This window comes from Anomalospiza imberbis, chromosome 13 (genome assembly GCF_031753505.1).
Source record: "Anomalospiza imberbis isolate Cuckoo-Finch-1a 21T00152 chromosome 13, ASM3175350v1, whole genome shotgun sequence".
NCBI classification, from domain to species: Eukaryota; Metazoa; Chordata; class Aves; order Passeriformes; family Viduidae; genus Anomalospiza; species Anomalospiza imberbis.
This window is the reverse complement of record NC_089693.1, coordinates 20,561,478-20,581,856: the sequence shown is the minus strand read 5'-3', so window position 1 is coordinate 20,581,856 and position 20,379 is coordinate 20,561,478. Positions and strand designations below refer to the sequence as shown.

The 20,379-nt window shown below is 39.1% G+C and overlaps 1 protein-coding gene across 9 annotated transcripts in view; it reads right to left on the bottom strand.

Annotated features, from left to right (window-relative positions):
• HERC1 (HECT and RLD domain containing E3 ubiquitin protein ligase family member 1) overlaps positions 1-20,379 on the bottom strand; it is a 101,391-nt gene that overhangs the window by 16,796 nt on the left and 64,216 nt on the right. For 5 of the 9 annotated variants that reach the window (XM_068204467.1, XM_068204468.1, XM_068204470.1 and 2 more), the window contains exons 31-54: positions 19,416-19,571; positions 19,079-19,185; positions 18,737-18,847; positions 18,479-18,655; positions 17,600-17,839; positions 17,326-17,409; positions 16,330-16,850; positions 14,059-14,834; positions 13,157-13,355; positions 12,084-12,244; positions 10,801-10,917; positions 10,379-10,610; positions 9,534-9,658; positions 9,070-9,290; positions 7,628-7,896; positions 7,015-7,067; positions 5,572-5,772; positions 4,791-4,965; positions 4,328-4,598; positions 3,743-3,956; positions 2,810-3,066; positions 2,132-2,259; positions 819-946; positions 32-232 (exon numbers count right to left, since the gene is read on the bottom strand). In XM_068204467.1, the coding sequence (XP_068060568.1) occupies positions 32-232; positions 819-946; positions 2,132-2,259; positions 2,810-3,066; positions 3,743-3,956; positions 4,328-4,598; positions 4,791-4,965; positions 5,572-5,772; positions 7,015-7,067; positions 7,628-7,896; positions 9,070-9,290; positions 9,534-9,658; positions 10,379-10,610; positions 10,801-10,917; positions 12,084-12,244; positions 13,157-13,355; positions 14,059-14,834; positions 16,330-16,850; positions 17,326-17,409; positions 17,600-17,839; positions 18,479-18,655; positions 18,737-18,847; positions 19,079-19,185; positions 19,416-19,571 (5,124 nt within the window). The remainder of the gene's footprint in view (positions 1-31; positions 233-818; positions 947-2,131; positions 2,260-2,809; positions 3,067-3,742; positions 3,957-4,327; positions 4,599-4,790; positions 4,966-5,571; positions 5,773-7,014; positions 7,068-7,627; positions 7,897-9,069; positions 9,291-9,533; positions 9,659-10,378; positions 10,611-10,800; positions 10,918-12,083; positions 12,245-13,156; positions 13,356-14,058; positions 14,835-16,329; positions 16,851-17,325; positions 17,410-17,599; positions 17,840-18,478; positions 18,656-18,736; positions 18,848-19,078; positions 19,186-19,415; positions 19,572-20,379) is intronic. The other 4 variants (XM_068204475.1, XM_068204472.1, XM_068204473.1 and 1 more) reach the window with 4 other exon arrangements.

Genomic DNA, 20,379 nt, shown 5'->3' with positions numbered 1-20,379 from the left:
TCTAATTTCAAATACTGATGCAGTCTCTTACCATCCTTTCTGTAGCAGTGTTCCAGTTCCAGCCGGTGCATGGCTGAAATATCCACAACTTCAATAAGAGCCAGAGATCCATCCATGCGCCCAATTAACAACAATTCCGGAGCATCTCCTGTCCATGCTGCAGCTGGCCCTTCTTCTGGCCAGGCTAGAGCAGATACCCAGTGCGACTGAAGATCTAATAAGCCTTTTCCTCCTAGGAGATCAAAAATTCTGTTAAAACTACTTCATCTTCATAAAGAAAAGAAAACAATAATACTTTCCGTGGGAAAGTATTTTTTTCCCATGGGAAAAAAAATCAAGAGATCTTACTGAGAGCTAGGACATACTACAAATTCACCTAAGTTACAAGAATACAAAGCCATGGTTCACTAATCTATGCAGACACAAATCTCAGCAACAAATCTCAATTATCATTCAATTTAGGTAGTTTTGTTAAGGAAGGAAGCTGAATTCTTCAGTACCCAGTAAATTTATACTTTTCTTGGGGATTATATAGTACCATAGGCACAGTAACTGGCGACTTTTGTAAGTGCAAAGCAACAGAATGAAGTTTACAAATTACAGGGATTAAAAGTCTTCCTCTCAAAGATGTGTATCACACATCCACTTGGGGTTAGTGCCTTTCTCAAACTAAACATGTTCACAAGAGACTGTGGGAGATGGCAGGCATTTAAACTGGACAGTTAAATGCTGGGGTAAACAAGCATGCAGTGACTTGGCAGCTCCCCATCCTTCTATATGCTGGACCACAAAGTGCCCACAGGCAGCTCAGGACGTACCATTGACTTGCCAGATGTTCACCATCTTTTCTGTAGCTCCAGCCAAGTACTTGCCACTGATGCTCCAACAGATAAGAGATAAACTAAGGTCACTGGGTGACCCTAGACTTTCTTCAGAGTCACCCTCTCTGTAATAGAATAAAATAATGAAATGAAGAGGGCATTTCCTTTAAGCAGCCAGGAAAACCTAGAACTCATAAAATATCTGAGCTAGAACCTCGAGTCCTGCCATTGCAGCAGATTTACATAAAACATTTTTCTGCTCACAGTACTACATTCCCTCTAAAACCACTTCAAATTACAGAATGAGATACTACTTATTTTCCAGAAATTTCAAATTAATTTTCAAATGGAACCTCTTTACCTTTACCTATTTAATCTCAAATTTAACATCTTCAGCAAGGCAAAATTTTCTTGGAAGTCATGAAAAGAAACAATAGCACGGACAAGAAATAAAAGGCACATCTTACTATCAATTCTACTTTAAACTCTTCCTCCTGTTACAATCTTGTTACACTATTCTAAAACTCCATTTTAAAGTCTGCTTTGCCTAACTGTAACAGGGGTGCAGATACCTTTAATTGCCCTTAAGATCATACACAACATCTACATTTTTTACTGATTTTAGTATCAGAACTATAGGATATAATACTGTTGTATCATTTTGGTTGTTTCTATTAAGGCCACATCTAACACCAGCAAGCAAACAAGAACTAATCCAACCACTAACATATTGTCACAAAACAACCTAGTAGTTCACTACTGCTTCTTCATTCTTCCAAGTTCAACTATGCTTCACTAAAGAATTAGATTTTAATCCTTCCTTTTGTTTTCTTCTTTTCTGGACATACCCAAATGACAAAAAATGTACTTCCAAGACACTCATGTAGAATTACATTTAGTTCCTGTATCTCAGAAGTCAGAATTCTTTTTTCACACTTAAATCAATGACTTGCAATAATCATGTCATATGCTGGAGCTGTCCACTGGAACCCAGTGAAGGGATACTCACTTTTCAGCTACATGACAGCTCCATACCATTTTTATTTTACCCATGTCTCCTTATATCAATTAATTAACGAAGTTTTTAAACAGCACTGACATGATCTCTTTATAGAGACTCTTATCAGATTGACATTTAAGTTCTGTTTTCAATTTTAACCTATTTAATTTATTTTTCATGCCATAAACACAGCAACAGAAAACAAAGGAGATATTTTAAGTGCAGGAGATAATGATAACAGTCAACCCTGCAGTATTTTACACAATTACAGCTTAAAATAGTATCTGGCTGTTGTAAAGAATCAACTTACAGCTTGTTGAGCACACAGGTCTGTTGCAATGAATACTGCTTCTTTGTCACATTCCACACTCTGATGGTGCTATCATTCCCACTTGTTGCCAAAAGTCCCTTTTTATTGCACCAAACACATGTCATGACCTACAAATACCAAAATAACCATGGCAAAACTGGAATTTACAACTTGGGTATGTTTGCTCACTAATATTAAGCAAGCACTAACCAGTGAGACAGTGATTGAAATACCCTGTAACAACCAAACTAGACTTATTTTTCTACTTTTACAGCATTATTTACTGCAATTAAGCAGGCTTGATAGGGACACCACATTTCATACAGCCCTATGCTACACTGGCCACTATTGCATAGAATACTGCACAAATACGTTAACTATTATGACAGAAAAATTAATGCAAATTAAGATCTAAGGAAATATTCAGAATGAATCTGCTGACTTTATATATCATGACAATATTTGCATGACCCTCTTAATTGAAGCCTCAAAGAAGCTGAATGTTTTTGTGCATCAGAGGTGCAACAACTTACATCAAGCAACAACTTTATCTCCAAAAAATTATTTCCTGTGGGAAATCATTTCAGTCAGTGTAACTGTAAAACGATACTATCTTTCTTTTTCTGTGCTCTGCCAAAGAGAGAAGGGCAGCGGGTGCAGCGAGGGAGCCATGCTTACCCTGTTCTGGTGAGCCTCGAGCTTGATGAAGGAGCACTTGCGCAGGTCTCCGCCCATGTCGGCGAGGGTCTGCGGCACGCTCTGGTTGTCGCGGTCGTGCGCGGCCAGCGTGCGCACCAGCTGCTGTGCCGCCCACTGACGGTGCTGCGACGACAGGCGCGATGACAGGCAGCACGCAGCCAGCGCGTTCGCCAGCTCCAGAGGGCCTACAGCAGAGGGATCATAGCAAGGATGGGCATACAAATGGGCAATTAAACCTGCTTAGACAAAACAGTGAGATGATGCCTACATGAGTGAACGCAGCAACAGCCAGCATTTCCAGAAAGAGATTAACAAGCATCTTAACACAACATTGCAATCACGTGAACTACAGTAAAAAGAAGAACAGAATTCCAAATAGCCTTATTCCCATGATGTGAAAATGGTTGGTCAAAGAGTGAGTGCTTTCTTAACAGGAAAAGCCTCCTCTGACAGAGACCTGCCACTGTCACTGCCCTGTCTTTCCCTCTCTATCCCAGCACCATCCTGGGAGGAGGCACAGCTGTTGCTTTGTGGCTCCCTGACCTCTCAGAGGACAGGCAGCACAAATTTCTGCCTCAGACACAGGACAGCACTTGGGTAGTGGTAATCAGCTGCTACCTTCCTTAATTTCATCAGGAGGCACAACCAGGCTCAATGTCTCAGCTCTATGGTTTTGAATACACACAAGTTCAGACTATACTTTGAAGTGGTGAAAGATGCAATTACAGAATAAGACCATATTTCTAAGTAAAATGTGTATCATAAACCATAACATTCCTTTGATCAAAGCAAGTTTTGTCCATTTTTAAAAGGGTATCTATTTATACATTAATCTAGCAAGTCTCTCCCTTACATACAAATGAAGAACTGAAGATCTAATGAATAATATTTAAAAACAAAGCTGTATCATACCTTTCTTTTCAATTTCAGCTTTATCATAGTTTGGCCTCAGTTTGGCTCCTTTGTCAGCCAACAATGCTACTAGTGCTTGAGTAACCACAAAATTTGGAGATGTGACAAGTTTATTTTCTTCTGCAATTCCTCTTAAAAAACTTGGTAAAAATTTTCTCTGAAGTGGATCATCGACTGTTGTCAAGTTCACACCAGTTGCTGCAGAAATCAAATTCTGAAAAGAAATTATTGATGTTAAATAATCAGAACAAACAGAACTACCAAATTTAGAAACATTTTCAGTTGCATAAATTGTGCTTAGTTTTACAGATTTTCCTTTGATTTTTCTGTTCTCTGCATAGAATTGACTCAATTAAAAAACCAAAACCTTAACAGAAAAAGCACATCCATTTTCTCCACTTGAAAAGAGTACTCAGCGAAGACGCATACAGTTATTTCATTTTTACCAACAATCAAACATACCCCTGTGCAAAGCCATAAAAAAGGACTCTAAGGACATCCTCAAACTGAGAGCAGCCTCACCTCAGCTGAGAAGGTAAAAGCACAAGTAATCGTAGTAGTCTCAAGTAAGTACTGAAGTCCTACCTGTGTACATAACTGCACCAGCAGCTTTGCAGCACTGGGAGTGTTTGATGCCAAGCAGCCAACTGCAGTGCTCAGGTACGCAAGGCAAGAGATGGGCTTGCTGGTTTTGCTGTGGATGCCCCTGGATCTCTCTGTGGAGCTGGACACCGTGGATGGGCTTGTGGACAGGCCTGCCCTCCCCGCTGCCGCCAGGCACATCAATCGAACCAAAGTGCGGATGTCTGTCAATCCCAGGGATTCAAGGCCAGCTGCCAGGCTACAACTGGAACCACTGTGGAAATGGACAGAAGACCCCTTGGTTCAAAAGAACAAAATCAACAGAACTTTTTCTCTTAGCAGAATTATTGTAAGTACAGACACAAGAATTGCTTCTCCAATTAGTTTGAAATTGCATCGTTATCAAACAGAACTGGGTAACTGGTTACAAAAGGAAAGGTGAAGTGTTGCCAAAGATGCCACAAACCTGACAGAGAGAAGTGAGAGCGCTCTCATAACCATTGTTCTTGCCAGGAGTACTTGGGCAGCAGCTGTCACTCTTCTGAGAGCCATGACCCGGTCATGTGGATTTACCAGGGCAGCTGCTTGTTCTCCTAAGGTTATCCTGCCAGAAGAACTTTTTTCTATTGAGCCGTGGCAGCCTTAGAAATAATGATGATTTGCATTAGCGTTTAAAGAAAAACAAAACGTTATCATACAGTAATAAGCACAGAAGCAAAGTCGGCCTAAGTTACTCATTTTTCAGTATTTCATACATACAGAACTACAATAATAATTACCAAAAATACACTCCTGAAATACACTCCATAATTTAAGTATTCCTTATTTTCAAAGAGATATGAACACAATCTGACATACTCAATCTTAATTCTTCTGATTCCCTTTTCCATCAGTGAGGACTATCCTTATGTCCCAACTTAAATCCATTCATTGGGTTCTGCAAAACACGTTACTGACACCTACTGTTTGACTACGGTCACAACTTTCATTGGCAAAATTCAATCCTTCTGTCAATTCATAATGCCTCACACTCCTCTCTCTAATTTCCCTATAATAAAAGGACAATTCAGAGGTGGTCTCCACTTCCTCATGGGGGCAGGCAGGAAATACTGTCAGGATGTTCCTGCTTTGCCTCTAGAAAAACCCCACTGAAAAGGGGAGGAGGTGGTGATAGTGGTTATCATTATTGTTGCTGCTGCTGTTATTATTATCATTCTTTCTTTAAATGAAATGGATTTCAAATGTACCTATTTGCATCAGTGTTTCTTCCATACTGTTGGTGGCTGTCACCATTGCAACTGAAGCACCTAGAGGGTCACTGTCAGGGAACTGAACGGGTTCAGGTACAATGCGTCGATCATTTAACCCAAGAGGCCCAGCTAATAGTTCAAACTCCTCTTCTCCTGTCAGCTTTTCATCTTCGTCCACATCTAACATGTCCCAGTCTTCTAGAATTGGAGAAATATAATTAGACTTGGTTACAAAAGCTCAAATATTAAATAATTTCAATTAATTTAAAAAACCAAACAGTAGATGGTATGAAATGTGTATTGTAATCTACAGCACAGCAGAATTAAAAACTCAGCTTCTGATGTTGACATAGACACAACAAAGTAAATCAGAAAAACAAAATCCTGTTCTTGGCCCTCTCTATTCAACTTGATCTTTATACTGCACAGAACTTTTCTGGAAGATTCTCTGAAGTATCAAACTAGCTGCTCTTTAAAAAGACAGACATTAGGGGTCATCACATACAGCACAAGATAGCTCCAAAACCTAGGGTACAGTGAAAAGTGCACGTATTCAGTTATGCTTTAAATCATGGTTAACAAGTGCTTATATCAAAAGGACTTGAGTGGTAAAGACAGATGTCAGAAATTTCTGGTCTTCATGTTTATCACAAAAGCATGCGTTAGCTCATGGGTTATAACTGAACACCCAGGCTTTTGCTTTTCATTCCCAGGGAATTAAGAAAAAAAAAAAACCACAACAACAAAGAAAAACCACTTTAACTGCAATTCAGTGAGGCACTTCCTTCACTTGCCAACCATTTACACACAAGTCAGCTTATACTGACTGATCTACCTGCTCTGTCTCACTCCACACACAGTAGAATCAGAACACATTTGATCTCCAGCAGAAAGACTTGCCCTATGTACTGTAGCACTCTTTTAGTCTCAAATAGATAAATGTGATAAATCACACAGTTGTGACCACAGGAGCTGCAGAATGGACCAGAATCACAGAACCACCTTGGAAAGGGTTTTCTACACGCATCAGAAATAATCTGTTTTAAGTGAAAGCCACCCTCAGGATGCTCTCAGCTTGGACAAAATTAAGAACAAGACTAATGGCAGACTTTTGGGACACTAACTTACACTAATTAATTTCTCCTACAAAGGCAGCTGAAGAAAGATATTTGAACATAAGATTTTATATGTGCAGTTCTGGATGTAACATCTCTTCACAAGACCTTATCAACCCCAAGTCAGGTGTTTGCCCTTTCAGCTGCTTAAAGTGGAACGACAGGGAAAAGAATTCACTGATTTTTTTTCTGATTTGAACTAAATAAATCACCAAAACGAAAATACTGTATCTAACTGGAACAGATTTTAAAATACACCTTCAGGTTTATTGGCATGAAAGTACCTCTTAGAAAAAACAAAACCCCACGCAACTTAAAAACATACCTTCATAGACACTGTCTTGTTTACCTATTAGATCAGGAGCCTGGCCTTTGTACCTGTATGAAAAAAATAACAAAGAAAGTTACTGAGTGGCTCTAATATTTTATAAATATGCATAACAATTTTAAATTTAGTTCCCGTTTTAGTCTAACTTTACTGTTAGGTCTACAGTATTTATGAGTGATTCCAGAAAAGCCTAGTAACAGAGAAACCGATAAAATGGCTTCTGAAAGTGTGGGTGGAGGGTGGAAGCACTTGGCAGTACTAATGTATAAAAGTCCATAGGAAAAAAAAAAAAAGTCCATAGAAATGTATGTATAAAACGTCCATAGAAAAAATACTGGAATTGCCAAGACAAAATTGTTCAAGAGTTATCAAAAGTCACTAAGAAGGAGGCAACATTCCAATAAATTATTCCTTGTTCTTAATTTAGAAACCAGAAATATCAAAGCAACCTTTTTTTCCTAAATATACATTTGTCAAATACATAGAATTATTTTAAGTATGAGAAAATCCTGCTAGGAATTCTTCTCTCTTAAATCCAATCCTTAAAATGCTGATGGCTCGAAGCCATGTTTAGTTTCCTTTCTTTATCCACTGTCTCCTATTTCTGTACCTTTCCGAGGCTGATATTTTAGATTTGCTCTTGAGGGCCAGGTATTTCTCTCTGCAGATGCCACACAGGAGGTAGTAGGGGTTCCCACTGCCACACTCCCCCCCGAACCAGCCGTCCACATAGGAGCCGTTGCTGCGGTAGCCCTGGCGGTTGGCACTGCGCCCGCAGCCAGGGTGGTTCCTCTTCATGTGCTGGTTGAAGCTGACCACGCTGGATTCACACAGCTCACAAACCACCACTTCTTCTCTATCTTCAGATTCACAGACGTGCTGCACAGTAAGATTTTCACACGCTATTTGTACAGAGTAAGTGTCTGCACCTCAGATATAAAACATGCCAATATCCTTAGGTGGGTGTCCCTGCACATTTCTGTCACTGAGTGGTATTTATATGGCTGACTTGTACAAAAGCAAAGCAGAAACATACAATTTATGACATACTGAAGACCATCTCAAAACAGGAACAACATTTGGAAGTTTCAGAGGAGCCAATTCCCTATTTCATGTTAAAACTGACTCAAGAACTCTTGAGAGTGTAACTTTTCATTTGTAACACTGTCACATTCAACACTGTATCTGGTTCTCCTCAGAACTTGTCTGAAACCAGAGCTAACAAGAAAAAGCATCCTATTTTGCTTTCAGACAATCAAATTTTACATTTACTGGGCAACAAAAATTACCATTTGTGTCAGCAAATATCAAGGTTTTATCTCAATATGAAGTCCATTTTTCATAATTATACTTCTGCCCTAAGTCAGAAATTTCATTGAGATTTTTCAGTGATACAAGCACCCTGAAAAACAGAATATGCATCCTGCAACTTGCTTCCATACCAAAGCTAGGTAGCATCATAACCAAGAGATGAAAAGCTGAGTCTTATGGTTTGACTGTCTAATCTGACACGGATAATCTGAAAATTAACAAAGTGCTGTTATTATCTTTGGTTTCCACCTCAATAGTTGATATAGTGCTCTAATAGACAATTCAGTGAAGACTGTCACCACATCCTTCCCAGAGAACGGACTACATGACACAAGAAAAACTGACTGAAGTGCAAATTATGTCTCTAGAGATTAGATACTATTAGCAGTAGCAGGAGAAGAAACATTTATAACTGTGCTTGTTCTCTCACACAGCTAAGCCATGTGGGAACACCTACTTGATTTCTAATTAGTATTATCAGAACAACTATATGAGCTCTGTTCTCATCTTTCAGGGGAGGGAGAAGAAAACTACACGTGGAAGTGCAGAGCAAGAAACACAAGAAATCACTATTCTTAATCTAGAAGTGATGCTACAGAATACAAGACAATTTTAAGCACTGCTGGCACTTAGTAAGATACTTTCAAACAGGCTCTAAAACATACACGTTATTTTAAACTTGAAAATATAAGCATGCAAAAAGCAGTAAGTTAAAGCAGCCCCTGCTGCAGTCACACACACCCAGGTAGGCCAATCCAGTACCTCTGGGATCCACATTCCCAGAATATCATTATCACTAGCCAGGTCTTGCCCAAACATAGCTTCCATTGCTTCATCATCAAGGTCAATCTCCAACTCCTCATCCAAGTTGAAGTCATACAGTGCCCCTGGATCTTGCTGCAACGAGATCCCTTCCCTGCGGCTCTGGTTCCTGTGGGCCTGCACTGAGCGGTACAATCCCGCTCAAGGTGGGAAAAGAGAGAAACAGGAAAGCAGGACTTTTATTTTCCATGGCAGAGAGCTGGCTGTACTTCCAATTTCCTTTTTAACTCTTCTGCTAAACAATCTACTTATCACCACATAAAACTCTTAAACATACATTGGCACACATATGAGGAGTTTTCTAAACGTCATGCAAAGTCCCAGTCCCCTTCCTGTTAATTTCCTGGATAAGCAAAGCCCTTGGAATTCTTTCAGTCCCTTACCAGCACGTGCCAGCAACGTTCGGGCAGCTAAATCAAATTTGTGTCTCCGTGTGACAGCTGACCGACTTCGAGAGGGAGGGCCACTCGCTGCAGCTGCATTATCCACATGGTCCAGATTATCAGGGCTACAGGAATTTGGAATTTACAGGTCAATTAAACTAAGTTTTAAGCAACCACATGCAGTAAACTAAGTCCTATTTATTAGCATTTTTTCCTTTCTTTAATGGAAGAAAAAAAGGAATTCAAGAATCTTCAGTTTCAAGGAGCATGTATATACTGTTTTGACTGTAAGAGTTACCTCAAACAAATCAGATGCAGCAAAGTCAACACCTATTTGATCTTCTAGAGTGTCTAAGCACAGCAGAATTTTTGAGAGAGCACTCATTTTATACTAGGTTAATTAGTAGCTTGAGTAGTTAATTAATCAGCTTGAATTAGTTTTTTCTCCTCTTCTGAAGAAATAAAATCATCTCTGGTGTTGCTGGCTGAGTCAATTCGCCTTTGGCCTAACATGTAAATTTGGTAAAACATGAATTTAATGGAATTTTGCTTTATTGCTTGGTCTTTTAGTTAAAATACAACTATCAGCCCCCATTTTTTCATTCTTTTATTTTTTTGTTGTGAAGAAAACACGCTGAGTTACATTCTTCCCAGTTCTGCACACAAACAGTACAGGAAAATAAATGCACCATGTACACCTCATTTAGTTGCATGTTTGCTTCTGCTCATGCTGTAATAAAATTCAAAAGCTGCATTACAAAGTAAGTCTCCATCAGCAACAATGAATTTGTGAGATTTCCAATTTCAGGAACAGATTACAAGCAATTACAAGAAAATTCTTTTACCTCTCACTAAAGCCTTCCTCCATTTCAGGGGCATCAGCAGAAGGGATATCACCTGGAGACTGCAGATAGTAATGATCCCCCGATTTCCCACCAGTGCCAGAAACGACTGCTCCATGCTGTGACTCTGCAGTCCCCTCTGACTGAGGCTCTTCATCATCTTCGTTTCCAGGGTGCTCGATCATCCACATGGCCAGCACTGTGATGTTCTGTGCATCTGCTTCTCCTCTGGCACCTGAAAGCAAGAAAACCACACTTTGGAACTGTATTTTACCACTGATGGTTACAAAAAAAGCAATCTGTTTTTCCACAGAAATGGTTAGAGAACTTAAAAATTAGTTATAGAACTTAAAAAATTACTGGAAAGCAAGTGTTTCATGTGTATCCAATATTTCAGTAAAACTGATAATATAGCTATAGATTACCTGTAGCTTCCATAGCTTTTGCAATTTGCCTGAGGGAGAACCCCATTTCTAGCAAGGGAACAGCAATGGCAGGAGGAGGAGGGGATGTTGAAAGTCGGCTGCTTGGATCAGACAAAGCTTAAAAGACAGAAAAGGATAACTGTAAAGTACATAAATATTTCTCTAGTGTTACTTTATTACAACTTACTTGGATATATCAGCTTGAACTAAGGAAATAATTACTAAACTTTTCTCTCAATTACTCTCCACAAAGTAAGATACTTTCTGTAAAAAAAATCAGGTGGAGTTCGTTCTTCTTCGCAACACAGATTATGTCGACTGACTCTGTTTGATCAAGTAGGATAGTGATGATATGCAAAGAAGTATTTAAGCAATTTCTATTGTTTTCATTTTGAACTGTATCAAATTATCTATTCGATGTATATTTAGGTAGCCTAGTTTAAGTTATCCTTGTCCAAATCACTGAGTTTCCCAAATGGTAACTCAAATGGTTTCCCAAATGGTAACTCATTATACGCTCCTCTTAAGGTACAGAAAAATACCTCAGCTGAACTCGGAAGGTATCTGAAAAGCCTCTTTGTGGATGATGGGTGTGTTTCTGTGCAGTCATTCAAGGGACTCTAAAGAGGTCAGTTACTGCCCCAAACCCACAGTTTCTTTCTGACTTGCCATAAAAGTGATGTCTACTCAGTAAAGGCAAAAATGCACTAACAAACAAACACTGTTGTAAAGACACTATCATGACTAGAAGCAAGTCATCTCATCATTAAATCAAAAGGAAAAAAAAAAGAGACAGGAAACTGAGGAGATCAGTTGCTATGCAACACACGAACCATTAAATGCCCCAATTAACAGCACAGATATAAGGGCAAGAATAAAAAGTACTGGTGAATGTACCATAAAATATATCAACTCTTGTTTTCTGTGTGGTATGTGATCTAACAAAAGCTAGAAAATTACTGCGATTACCAGCAGCACACAACCAAGTAAACAAGCCCAAATCAGATGAACATTTTGAAGCACTTACCAATTATACTTCATTATTGTTTCTGAAACCAATCCACAGCTTTTAAAAACTCATTTTGTTTGCTTGATAAAGCCTACAGCTATATAATCTGTATCTTTTTTTCCTAAGATAGTGACTGAAAGGTTTTCAACAATGATTTGCATGTTAGTTTGCCTTAAGAAGAACCTCTGTTGCGTTTCCATCTCTTAAAACACAGCCCCTGAGCTCCTGTGACTTTCCTAACTTGTCCCCATTTCTACTCCACTGACAAGTTTACCTGTGCGATTGGCAGGCCTTGCAGACTGGGAATCTGGAGAGGTCAAACTTTGTCTCCTTCCAACTTCATCTGAAGGAGATGTTGGTAAAGAAGATATTGGAGGAGTCTGAGCACGTCGTGCTGGAAGTACAGTTGTAGTAGGATAACTGGAGAACATTTGCCTTGAAAAAAGAACAATATACATTTATGTTGAAAAGAACTATGCTGCAAAAGGTCTGACACAAGAAGTACATCCAACTGGAGTGCACTCGGCAAATCCTAGTCGATGCAACTGAATTTAGTAAGGGTAAGACACAACACATACTTTGAGGCAACAGCTCATTCCTACCAACTTTATCTGTACAGTAAAGTTCTAAGCATGACATTAAAAAAACACCCTCAGAGACCAGGAAGTCTCCTAGGAGATAAAATATAAATAAACACTTTTCCCATTTCCATGGTTTGTTCAGAACTCAGGCTGACTAATAAATTAAGGCTGACTTACTAAGGTAGGTATTTGATGTTCACTGTCGTAGTATGGAGACATTGTTCTGGTTTTTATCAAAAGATGTCTGCAAAACTTCTATGAATTAATAAACTTAGAAAAGTATTCTATGCAAGGTAAAGCAGATTTCCTTCCACAGCACAAATTGCCTCTGCAAATTCAGTAGTTTATCTTCCATATCAGTATGTCAGGGTAAGCAGAAACATCTTTGCTTTACAGGATGTTACCTACTAAGATCTATTCTAGTTTGAGAATCAAATGTTCATTAAAAATGAATTTTAGAGATTTGTAATTTAAACTATACCAAATAAACATGAGAACTGAAGAACCATTTATGGAGAACATTTTCTCCCTCTTAAAGAATTCAGATATTACATTTATAAACAGTGTATAGCAAAAGCTTAACAGCTTTCTAATAAAAAACCCAAACCCTGCAAGGCAAAGTAACATTTAAACTGTGTCCCTCTGCAGGGGCAGCTCTTGGCAGCATTTTTAAGGGCTTAGGCAGCTGAAGACATATATTCTACATAAACCATGCAACTGGTTCCCTACACCCAGAGAATCATACATGCTAAAAGGGTATTTTTACCTCAGCAGACTCAGAGGCATAACACCAGGTGATTCTGACGCTGGAACTGTTTCTGTATCAGTTACTGGAGTAGTAGCAGTGGTGGTATCCTCCAGAGAGCTGCTCATGAAAGACGTTGTGCTAGAAGCAGAAGGGCTGGTTGTAACTGGTGTCTGGGCTTGCTGAGACTGATCACCTTCTTCTACTTGTTGCTCCACTTCTGCAACAGAAAAATAAGGATGTTACAGCAACATTAATATTAACTGTGCAGATCAAAACAGTACCCATGGCTAAACTTTCAACTTTCAAAATTAAGTATCATTATTTAGAATTCATCACAGACAAAGAAAGTGGTCTGCAGATTCTGCCACTAACTCATGGACTTGAATAAAGAAATCAATTCAGGAGGTCTTGCTGTTCTCACAACGATACAAGGTAAATAGCAAACAAACCATTTACTTATGCCAAAGTTTATGATATTCATATTTATGGTTGTAACAGCTTAGATTATTCTCAAAACAGACAACAGGGAAAGAGGTCTTAGATAAAAGTACAGCTGATTAACTATAAACCTATTTTTAGCTCAGCTGTGCAAGTAGCATTTTTAAGGGGCTTTTATTGTTGGTTTAGAAGAAGTGCAAATCCTTCTGATAAGTATATACAGCATTGATCATTTTTGTAAGTATTAAAGACATTAAAAACTCTTATTTCTGATTGATAGGCATTCACTTTTTACTAAGGTAAGGAATTAGGAAAAAGGAAAAAAAAATCAGTGTTATATCTATACAACAGTCGACAGAGTTCTGTAAAATTTCTCTGTCTGATTAAGATTCCCCCAAAGTATAACCACCACAAATTGACAAGACTATATTAATTGTATTATCATTGTTATTATTCATTTTAATCTCATTTTGAAAATGTACCTTGTTTAAGTCTGCCACCGAACTGGTCCTCCAGCAGCCCATGAACCACTAATTTGTAGATCATGGCCTGTGCCCGCTCCAGGTCTGCCAGCCCCAGTGCTCTCTTGATGGGCGAGCGCATGACCGCGCGTTTCACCATGTGCCGCATCAGGAACTGCAGCGCTGCACGCAGCTCCACGTCCTCGTGCACCACCGGTGACCCCGCGCAGTCAGAGTTGTGGCCGTTCTCTGCTAGCACTTTGGGGATTAATAGCAGCTCAGCATACTTACTACAACTAAGAAGAACACTAAGTGACTTCATAGCACCAAGATAAAGGTAAGACAGCTGTACAGCTCGGATTTCTGACTGCACTAGATCATGACTTCGTGGGGTGTGTTCATGATTCTTTTTTCTTCCTTCAGCAGGCTGGTGTTGGGAATCCATACCTAGTGTTGATGGTTCTAGAGAAAAGGAAGCAATTTCATTTTCTGACTTGGACGTTGTAGCACCATGTCCTTTGTTATCATCAGCACTTTGGCCTAATCGTGTATCTGATCCAACGTCACCCTCCATTTTCTGGTCCATTTCCCCTTTATCTTCAGATTCATGTCTGTGCTTTTTCTCATGTCTCTTGGTGCTTTGCTTTCCTGTATCTTCATGAATGCCAGTCAGATAGGTAAGGTCCAGCAACACAGTAGCTGTCAGCCCACGAAATCTTGCAACATCAAAAGGCAGTGGTTCACAGGGCTCCAGATTATACAATGGAGTATCACTAGGCGACCAAAAAGTTGGGAAGCTTTAATAAAAATCGGAATGACACAGGAAAAAGCAAGTGAGGGAGAGACAGGAGGAAAGTTCAGGAAATAATGTAGGCAAATAAGATGTAGAATATATTTAATAAAACAAACCAATTCTAAAAATTAAATGCAAACAGGGGAAAATGAGGTTATGATCAGAAAACAGGGAGATATGGTTTCAAAGCAAATGCAACAAAGCATACACAGGTTTTCAACAAGCACTGAAACCCAGAAGCCCCACAGAAGCCATCCATTCTGTGCTAACACAGAAATATGTAACAGACTTTTATTAAGAAAAACTATATGAAGGTAAATATTATCATCATACCTCAATCTTAACAGGTATAAAAGCTTATAAAGAAAACTTTTAACCTTTTGAAGGAAAAGCTTTGATTGACCTCAGTTATTCATCACCATGAGCACACTACTGGGAGCTCAGGACAATTCTGTCTCTGGTGTGTCAGGACAGACCACTTGGTGAAGACAGTGACCTTTGAAAAACACAGTTCAGAAAACCTAACAGACACATTTATCTACCTGTCCATCTATATTCAGTGATATTTTCTGGTACTATTTAGGACTGTTACACTTAACTAATTTTCACTTGAAGCAGGACAAAAATTCACCAGCCTGTATTTCCATACGCCTTGTATTTTCCATATATCCAGCAGATAAATGACTTTTAAATCTTCCTTTTATTATCCCAAAAAAGTATTCCCATATTACAATGTAAACTTCTACCTAAAAATCAAAGCAAGCTTTAGCCTCGTTTTAATTAAAAAGGTGTAAAATGAACCTAATTAAATGCTTTACCAAAAGCTTGCTTATGTTCAAATGCTGTCCCACATCACTCAAATAAAGCTTTGAATTATTTTAAGGGCACTCTTACTTTGAGGCTACACTGTCACATGGGCATACTTGAAAGAATCTATATCTGGAACTAAATCAACTGCACTTCAGTATATTTAGTCGAAGTGACAACAGCCTTTGCAAAGACAAAACAGACAATGCTTCAACAGCTGGAAAAGCGAAGTAACCTCGGCTATTTTGGAATGTAATTGTAACTGGCAGGGAGAAGAAAAATAAAAAATCACTGCTCAATTTCTTCAAAAAAAATTCTTCAGCTATAGGCAGAAGGAGTTTAAGAAACTAAGTTAATCAAATCTTTTCCACACAAAAACACAGGCAATTCTTGTGAAAGCAGCAAGAAGCTCAGAGAAGCTTCATTTCAGCTTCCTTCCAGGTGCTTTCCCTTTGAAGGCCTGTCTGCAAGACGGATGGGAAAAGGAGCATCTCCTTCCAGCCTTGAACACATGAAGGCAGGTGGGAGAATGAATGAACGCCACCTCAAGGCAGCATTAATTTCAATACCACTGAAGTCGACACTTGAAATAATTGATCAGCATGACTAATATAAAGGATAGGTTTCTTCTGAGGATTTCCAACCACAAACCACTACTACTAGTTAGCGAAAAGTGTAGGAAATGGGCATACCTGATTGTAATCTCTGCTTCATCCCACTGGACCTTGGCAGAGGTACTGCCCTCCTTCACCACTCCCAGCAGGGTGGCATGACGGCCTGTTTGCTTGTGGACACATCTACCTCCAACTCTGAGCCCAGCATCCACTCCACCAATCACTGCTAGGACAGGCCACACCTCCACACAGAGCATCTTCAGCTGCAGCTCTGAGAGCTCTGCCAGGCCATGGCGGCCGTGTTTGCTTTTCTCCTCCTCTTTGTTTTCTTTCTCCTCTCTCACCTCATTCTCTTCTCGGCTTTGAACAGAGCGACTTTTCTTCAGTTTTTGACCTGCTTCCTTAAGACATGCCTTGATTTTATTCAGTCTTTCCATCATTTTTTTATTGATGCAGTGTGTCCAGCGGTCTGTGCGATGCAGGATTCGAATGAGCTGGATTGTGGCTTCTGCCAGTACTGCAGCAACAGGACTGCAGATGGGATCACCAGGCAGCAAATCTCTTGGTGTCCCACGCATCTGCATATCACAGATCTTCACCTGTGTGAAGAAAACAGTTTACAAATTATCTTCTCAATATACCTCAATAAGCTCTTATAAATACTGGAGTTGCCTGCTGAATAGAAATAATTACTAGCACTGTCTTTTTTTTTCCCTCAGAATCCCTTGGAAATCCACTTTAACACTGAACAAAACTGCCATCCTTCAGACTCAAGGATGCTGAAACCACGTATTTCACGGTTTCTCTACAAGACTATCTAGAAATCCTAATACTACGCCCTCCTCGGTTTCTGGGGAATGGAATTTTTTTGTGTAGAACATGAAGTCTTGAAATTTATTCTAAATAATAAATTACATTTTAAATTTTCAATAGTTTACAATAATTAAAACACTCTGTATTAGCAACACTGTTTTGGTCAGTAATTCAAAGCAGCACCATACAGGCTGCTCTGATGAATACTGACTTTATACCAGCCTAAACCAGTACACCTCCACAGATAAACACTTAAGTTACCTTCTCTCCTGGGTTACTGCTGTAGAACATAACACAAGGGTATAACTCAGCTGCATCCACATCTTCAAAAGCTAGTTTTGGCTCCTAGGGAAGAAGCAAAACAAAAACCCCTCAATCTTAGAACACCCTAACAAGCAAAAATATGAAATATGAGAGAGTTATGTATTATAAATCTTCTAAGTACTGAAACTGCCAAATGTTTTAACTCTCATGCTTATCCATGCCCTATTACCATTGCAAGAAAGCCCACCAAGAAACTAATTATGTTAAATACCTCTCCATTTTTACCAAAGGAAATAGTTCTTGCTTCCATATCTAACACACATGTAATGAAATCTCCTTGGGTAAAGCTTGACAGAGTCAAAGTCTGCTCTCCATTGTGATAGAGGTTGCCACTGTAGGCTCTATAGAGCCACATATCTGAGGTAGTGCGATGGTTGAAGTCATGCACGGGCCAGCGAGACACTCCCACACAAGTGCCTTCATTGCCTCTGTTCTCCTTCACAATGTAGAACTAGTAAACACACAGGGAAAAACACCAGGAATATATACTTTAACACAACAAAGCAATGAAAATCTTCCTTACATACATGTATGTCTACTTTTAACTGTTTTTCACAGAAGCTTTTAATGAGGAAAATACTAAGTTTATATGGTAAAACCCTTAAAAAAATATGTCCAAATGATGTATTTAAAACACTGCTCTCGTCAGTCAGGCTGATGTGTCTTTTTGCAGGAAAACAACATGCTTTGGGAAATGTTTTTCTACAAAAAAAAAAAAAAAAGTCCTAAATCTACAAAATTCAGTAGGTAAATTTTGCAAAACTGCACATGCATGTTGACTATGGACCTTAGGGGCAACTACCATTACCTCTAATAACACATAATACATGTTCACAGTCAAAAATCTGCATGCTGAAATACTCATTTTGCACCACTCAAAAGCAGACACAAACTCTTCCCCTGGCACTGAAAAATCACAGAATGACTTAGGTTGGACAATATCCTTATGAGTCCAACCATAAATGTAACACTGCCATTTACTCAAGAATCGTGTCATAAGCGAGAAACATAGGCAGTTGCTGTTAATAAAACATAGCACGATTCCAAACAATGAGAGAGAAGGTAAAAAATACTCATTTATGCAACTTACCTTCCACTGGTAACACCCAGAAGTAACTCCAGTGGAAGCTAAGCCATATCCTTTGCCTCCACTTCCATGAGTAAGAATCTGCCCGTTCTCCACTATGCAGCACTGAGCTTTCTCAGGATCAAAGGACACTTCCTGGATGGGAAGATTCTCATCTTCATCCTCAGACTCTCCTTGCTTCTACGATAAATAGGACAAAATACTTGTGGTAAATGTAATTCAGCTGCATTCAGTCACAAGACAAAGTATACGCACTGTTACCTGGAGCTTCATTTCTTGTTCTTTCTCCTTTATTTGAATTGCATGTTTGGCCTGGGCAATCGGACTCTCCCACATAGAGTCAGACAGAAGTGAGAACAATCGTTCAACAACCTGGGGCATTGGGACAGAATTCAGATCATGTTAACTCCAATATGAGTACAAGAGCAACATTATATTGTTTTACTTTGCTTTGTAGGTATAAACATCAAAATATTTAGCATACTTAGATTAACAAATAACTACACTGAGCCTTGCTTGATTTGGATTTTGAAACCTATGAAACATTTAGAAGTTTAAGAGATTTTTACGGAAATGTGAAAGTTTATAACAAAATATAAAGACCTGAGCCATCTGATCATCTTCGACGCCAGATTCACATGCAGGTAACACAGCCTCTAGTACATGAAGTGCAAGCAGTCTAGTCCTCAGATTGCCAACCAAGGGAATTCCTGAAGATGGAACAGTGTCAATAATGTTAAAATTATTTCAGCTTCAGGCCTGCCCCTGGCTCCATGCCCCCAGTGCCCCAGAGTGTAACCCCTGTACACCTATACTGCAGTTGGTTTGAACTGTTCACTAGGAACTCACTATGTAATACATGTTCTAACAGGGCTTAGTTTTTGGAACTGCACTACAGAAATGCAAAGTAACCATGGAGCACATTTTGACATGATCATACCTGAGCAACACTTCTGGGATGCAATGTTAAGAAGGACTTCTGTCCACTTTGGAGATGCCATCTTGGACTGAATTGCTTTTGAAGACACAACTCTACGCAGGAAAACAAGAAAGTCTCCCAGGTGCAATTCTGCTGCATGTTGCTTTCGGAGAGCAGCTAGGAAGTTAAAGCAAAAGTTTTCATTTACAGCCTTAATATTACAACATGATTGGCAGTCCTGGTTACTGGGAACAACCTGTTCTGCAGCTAAAAGCACAACGATCAGTTATTACATGGTGGCTGGCTGTTAACCTTAGCTGGCTGGCAGGTGCCCACCAAGCTGTGCTCTCACTCCTGCTCCTCAGCAGGACACGGAGAGAAAATAACATTAAACTTTTGTGGGTCAAGGTAAGGGAGGGAGACTTCTGTGGGAAGACCTCATATTCTAATTCCTAATTAATTATCTTACTAATTCATCGGACATTGCATTATTTTAAAGTGAAGACAGTTAAAAGCACAAACAAAAACATATATACACTTAAAACCAAGCTACAATTAAAAATCCTTCAAAAACAATTCCACCAAAATTCAAAATGCTCATTAACAGATTGCAAGCTACGTGAAGATACCAGTATTTCAGAAAAGCTTTTGTTACAGCTTTTTCCATATGACACAGTAGTGTCACCTTCTTGCCATCCACTCAGACTGCAAAACTGCATAAAACAAAGCAAATACAGTAATTTCCTGAATAAAGCTGTATTTATTTGTAGTTTGAAATTTAGATAATTAAATTCCTATGTCCACATTTATGAAAAACACTATGACTAACTCATTTTTCAAGAAAAACTGTATTCTCTTCCTAATTCCAAACCAAATGAAGTAATTCTTATTCTCAGCCTGCTCCTATCCTTGCAGTTTTGTGCATCAATTCTGTATAAATATGGACTGAGCACAAAATCATTTGATGACTTTAATCTAATTTATA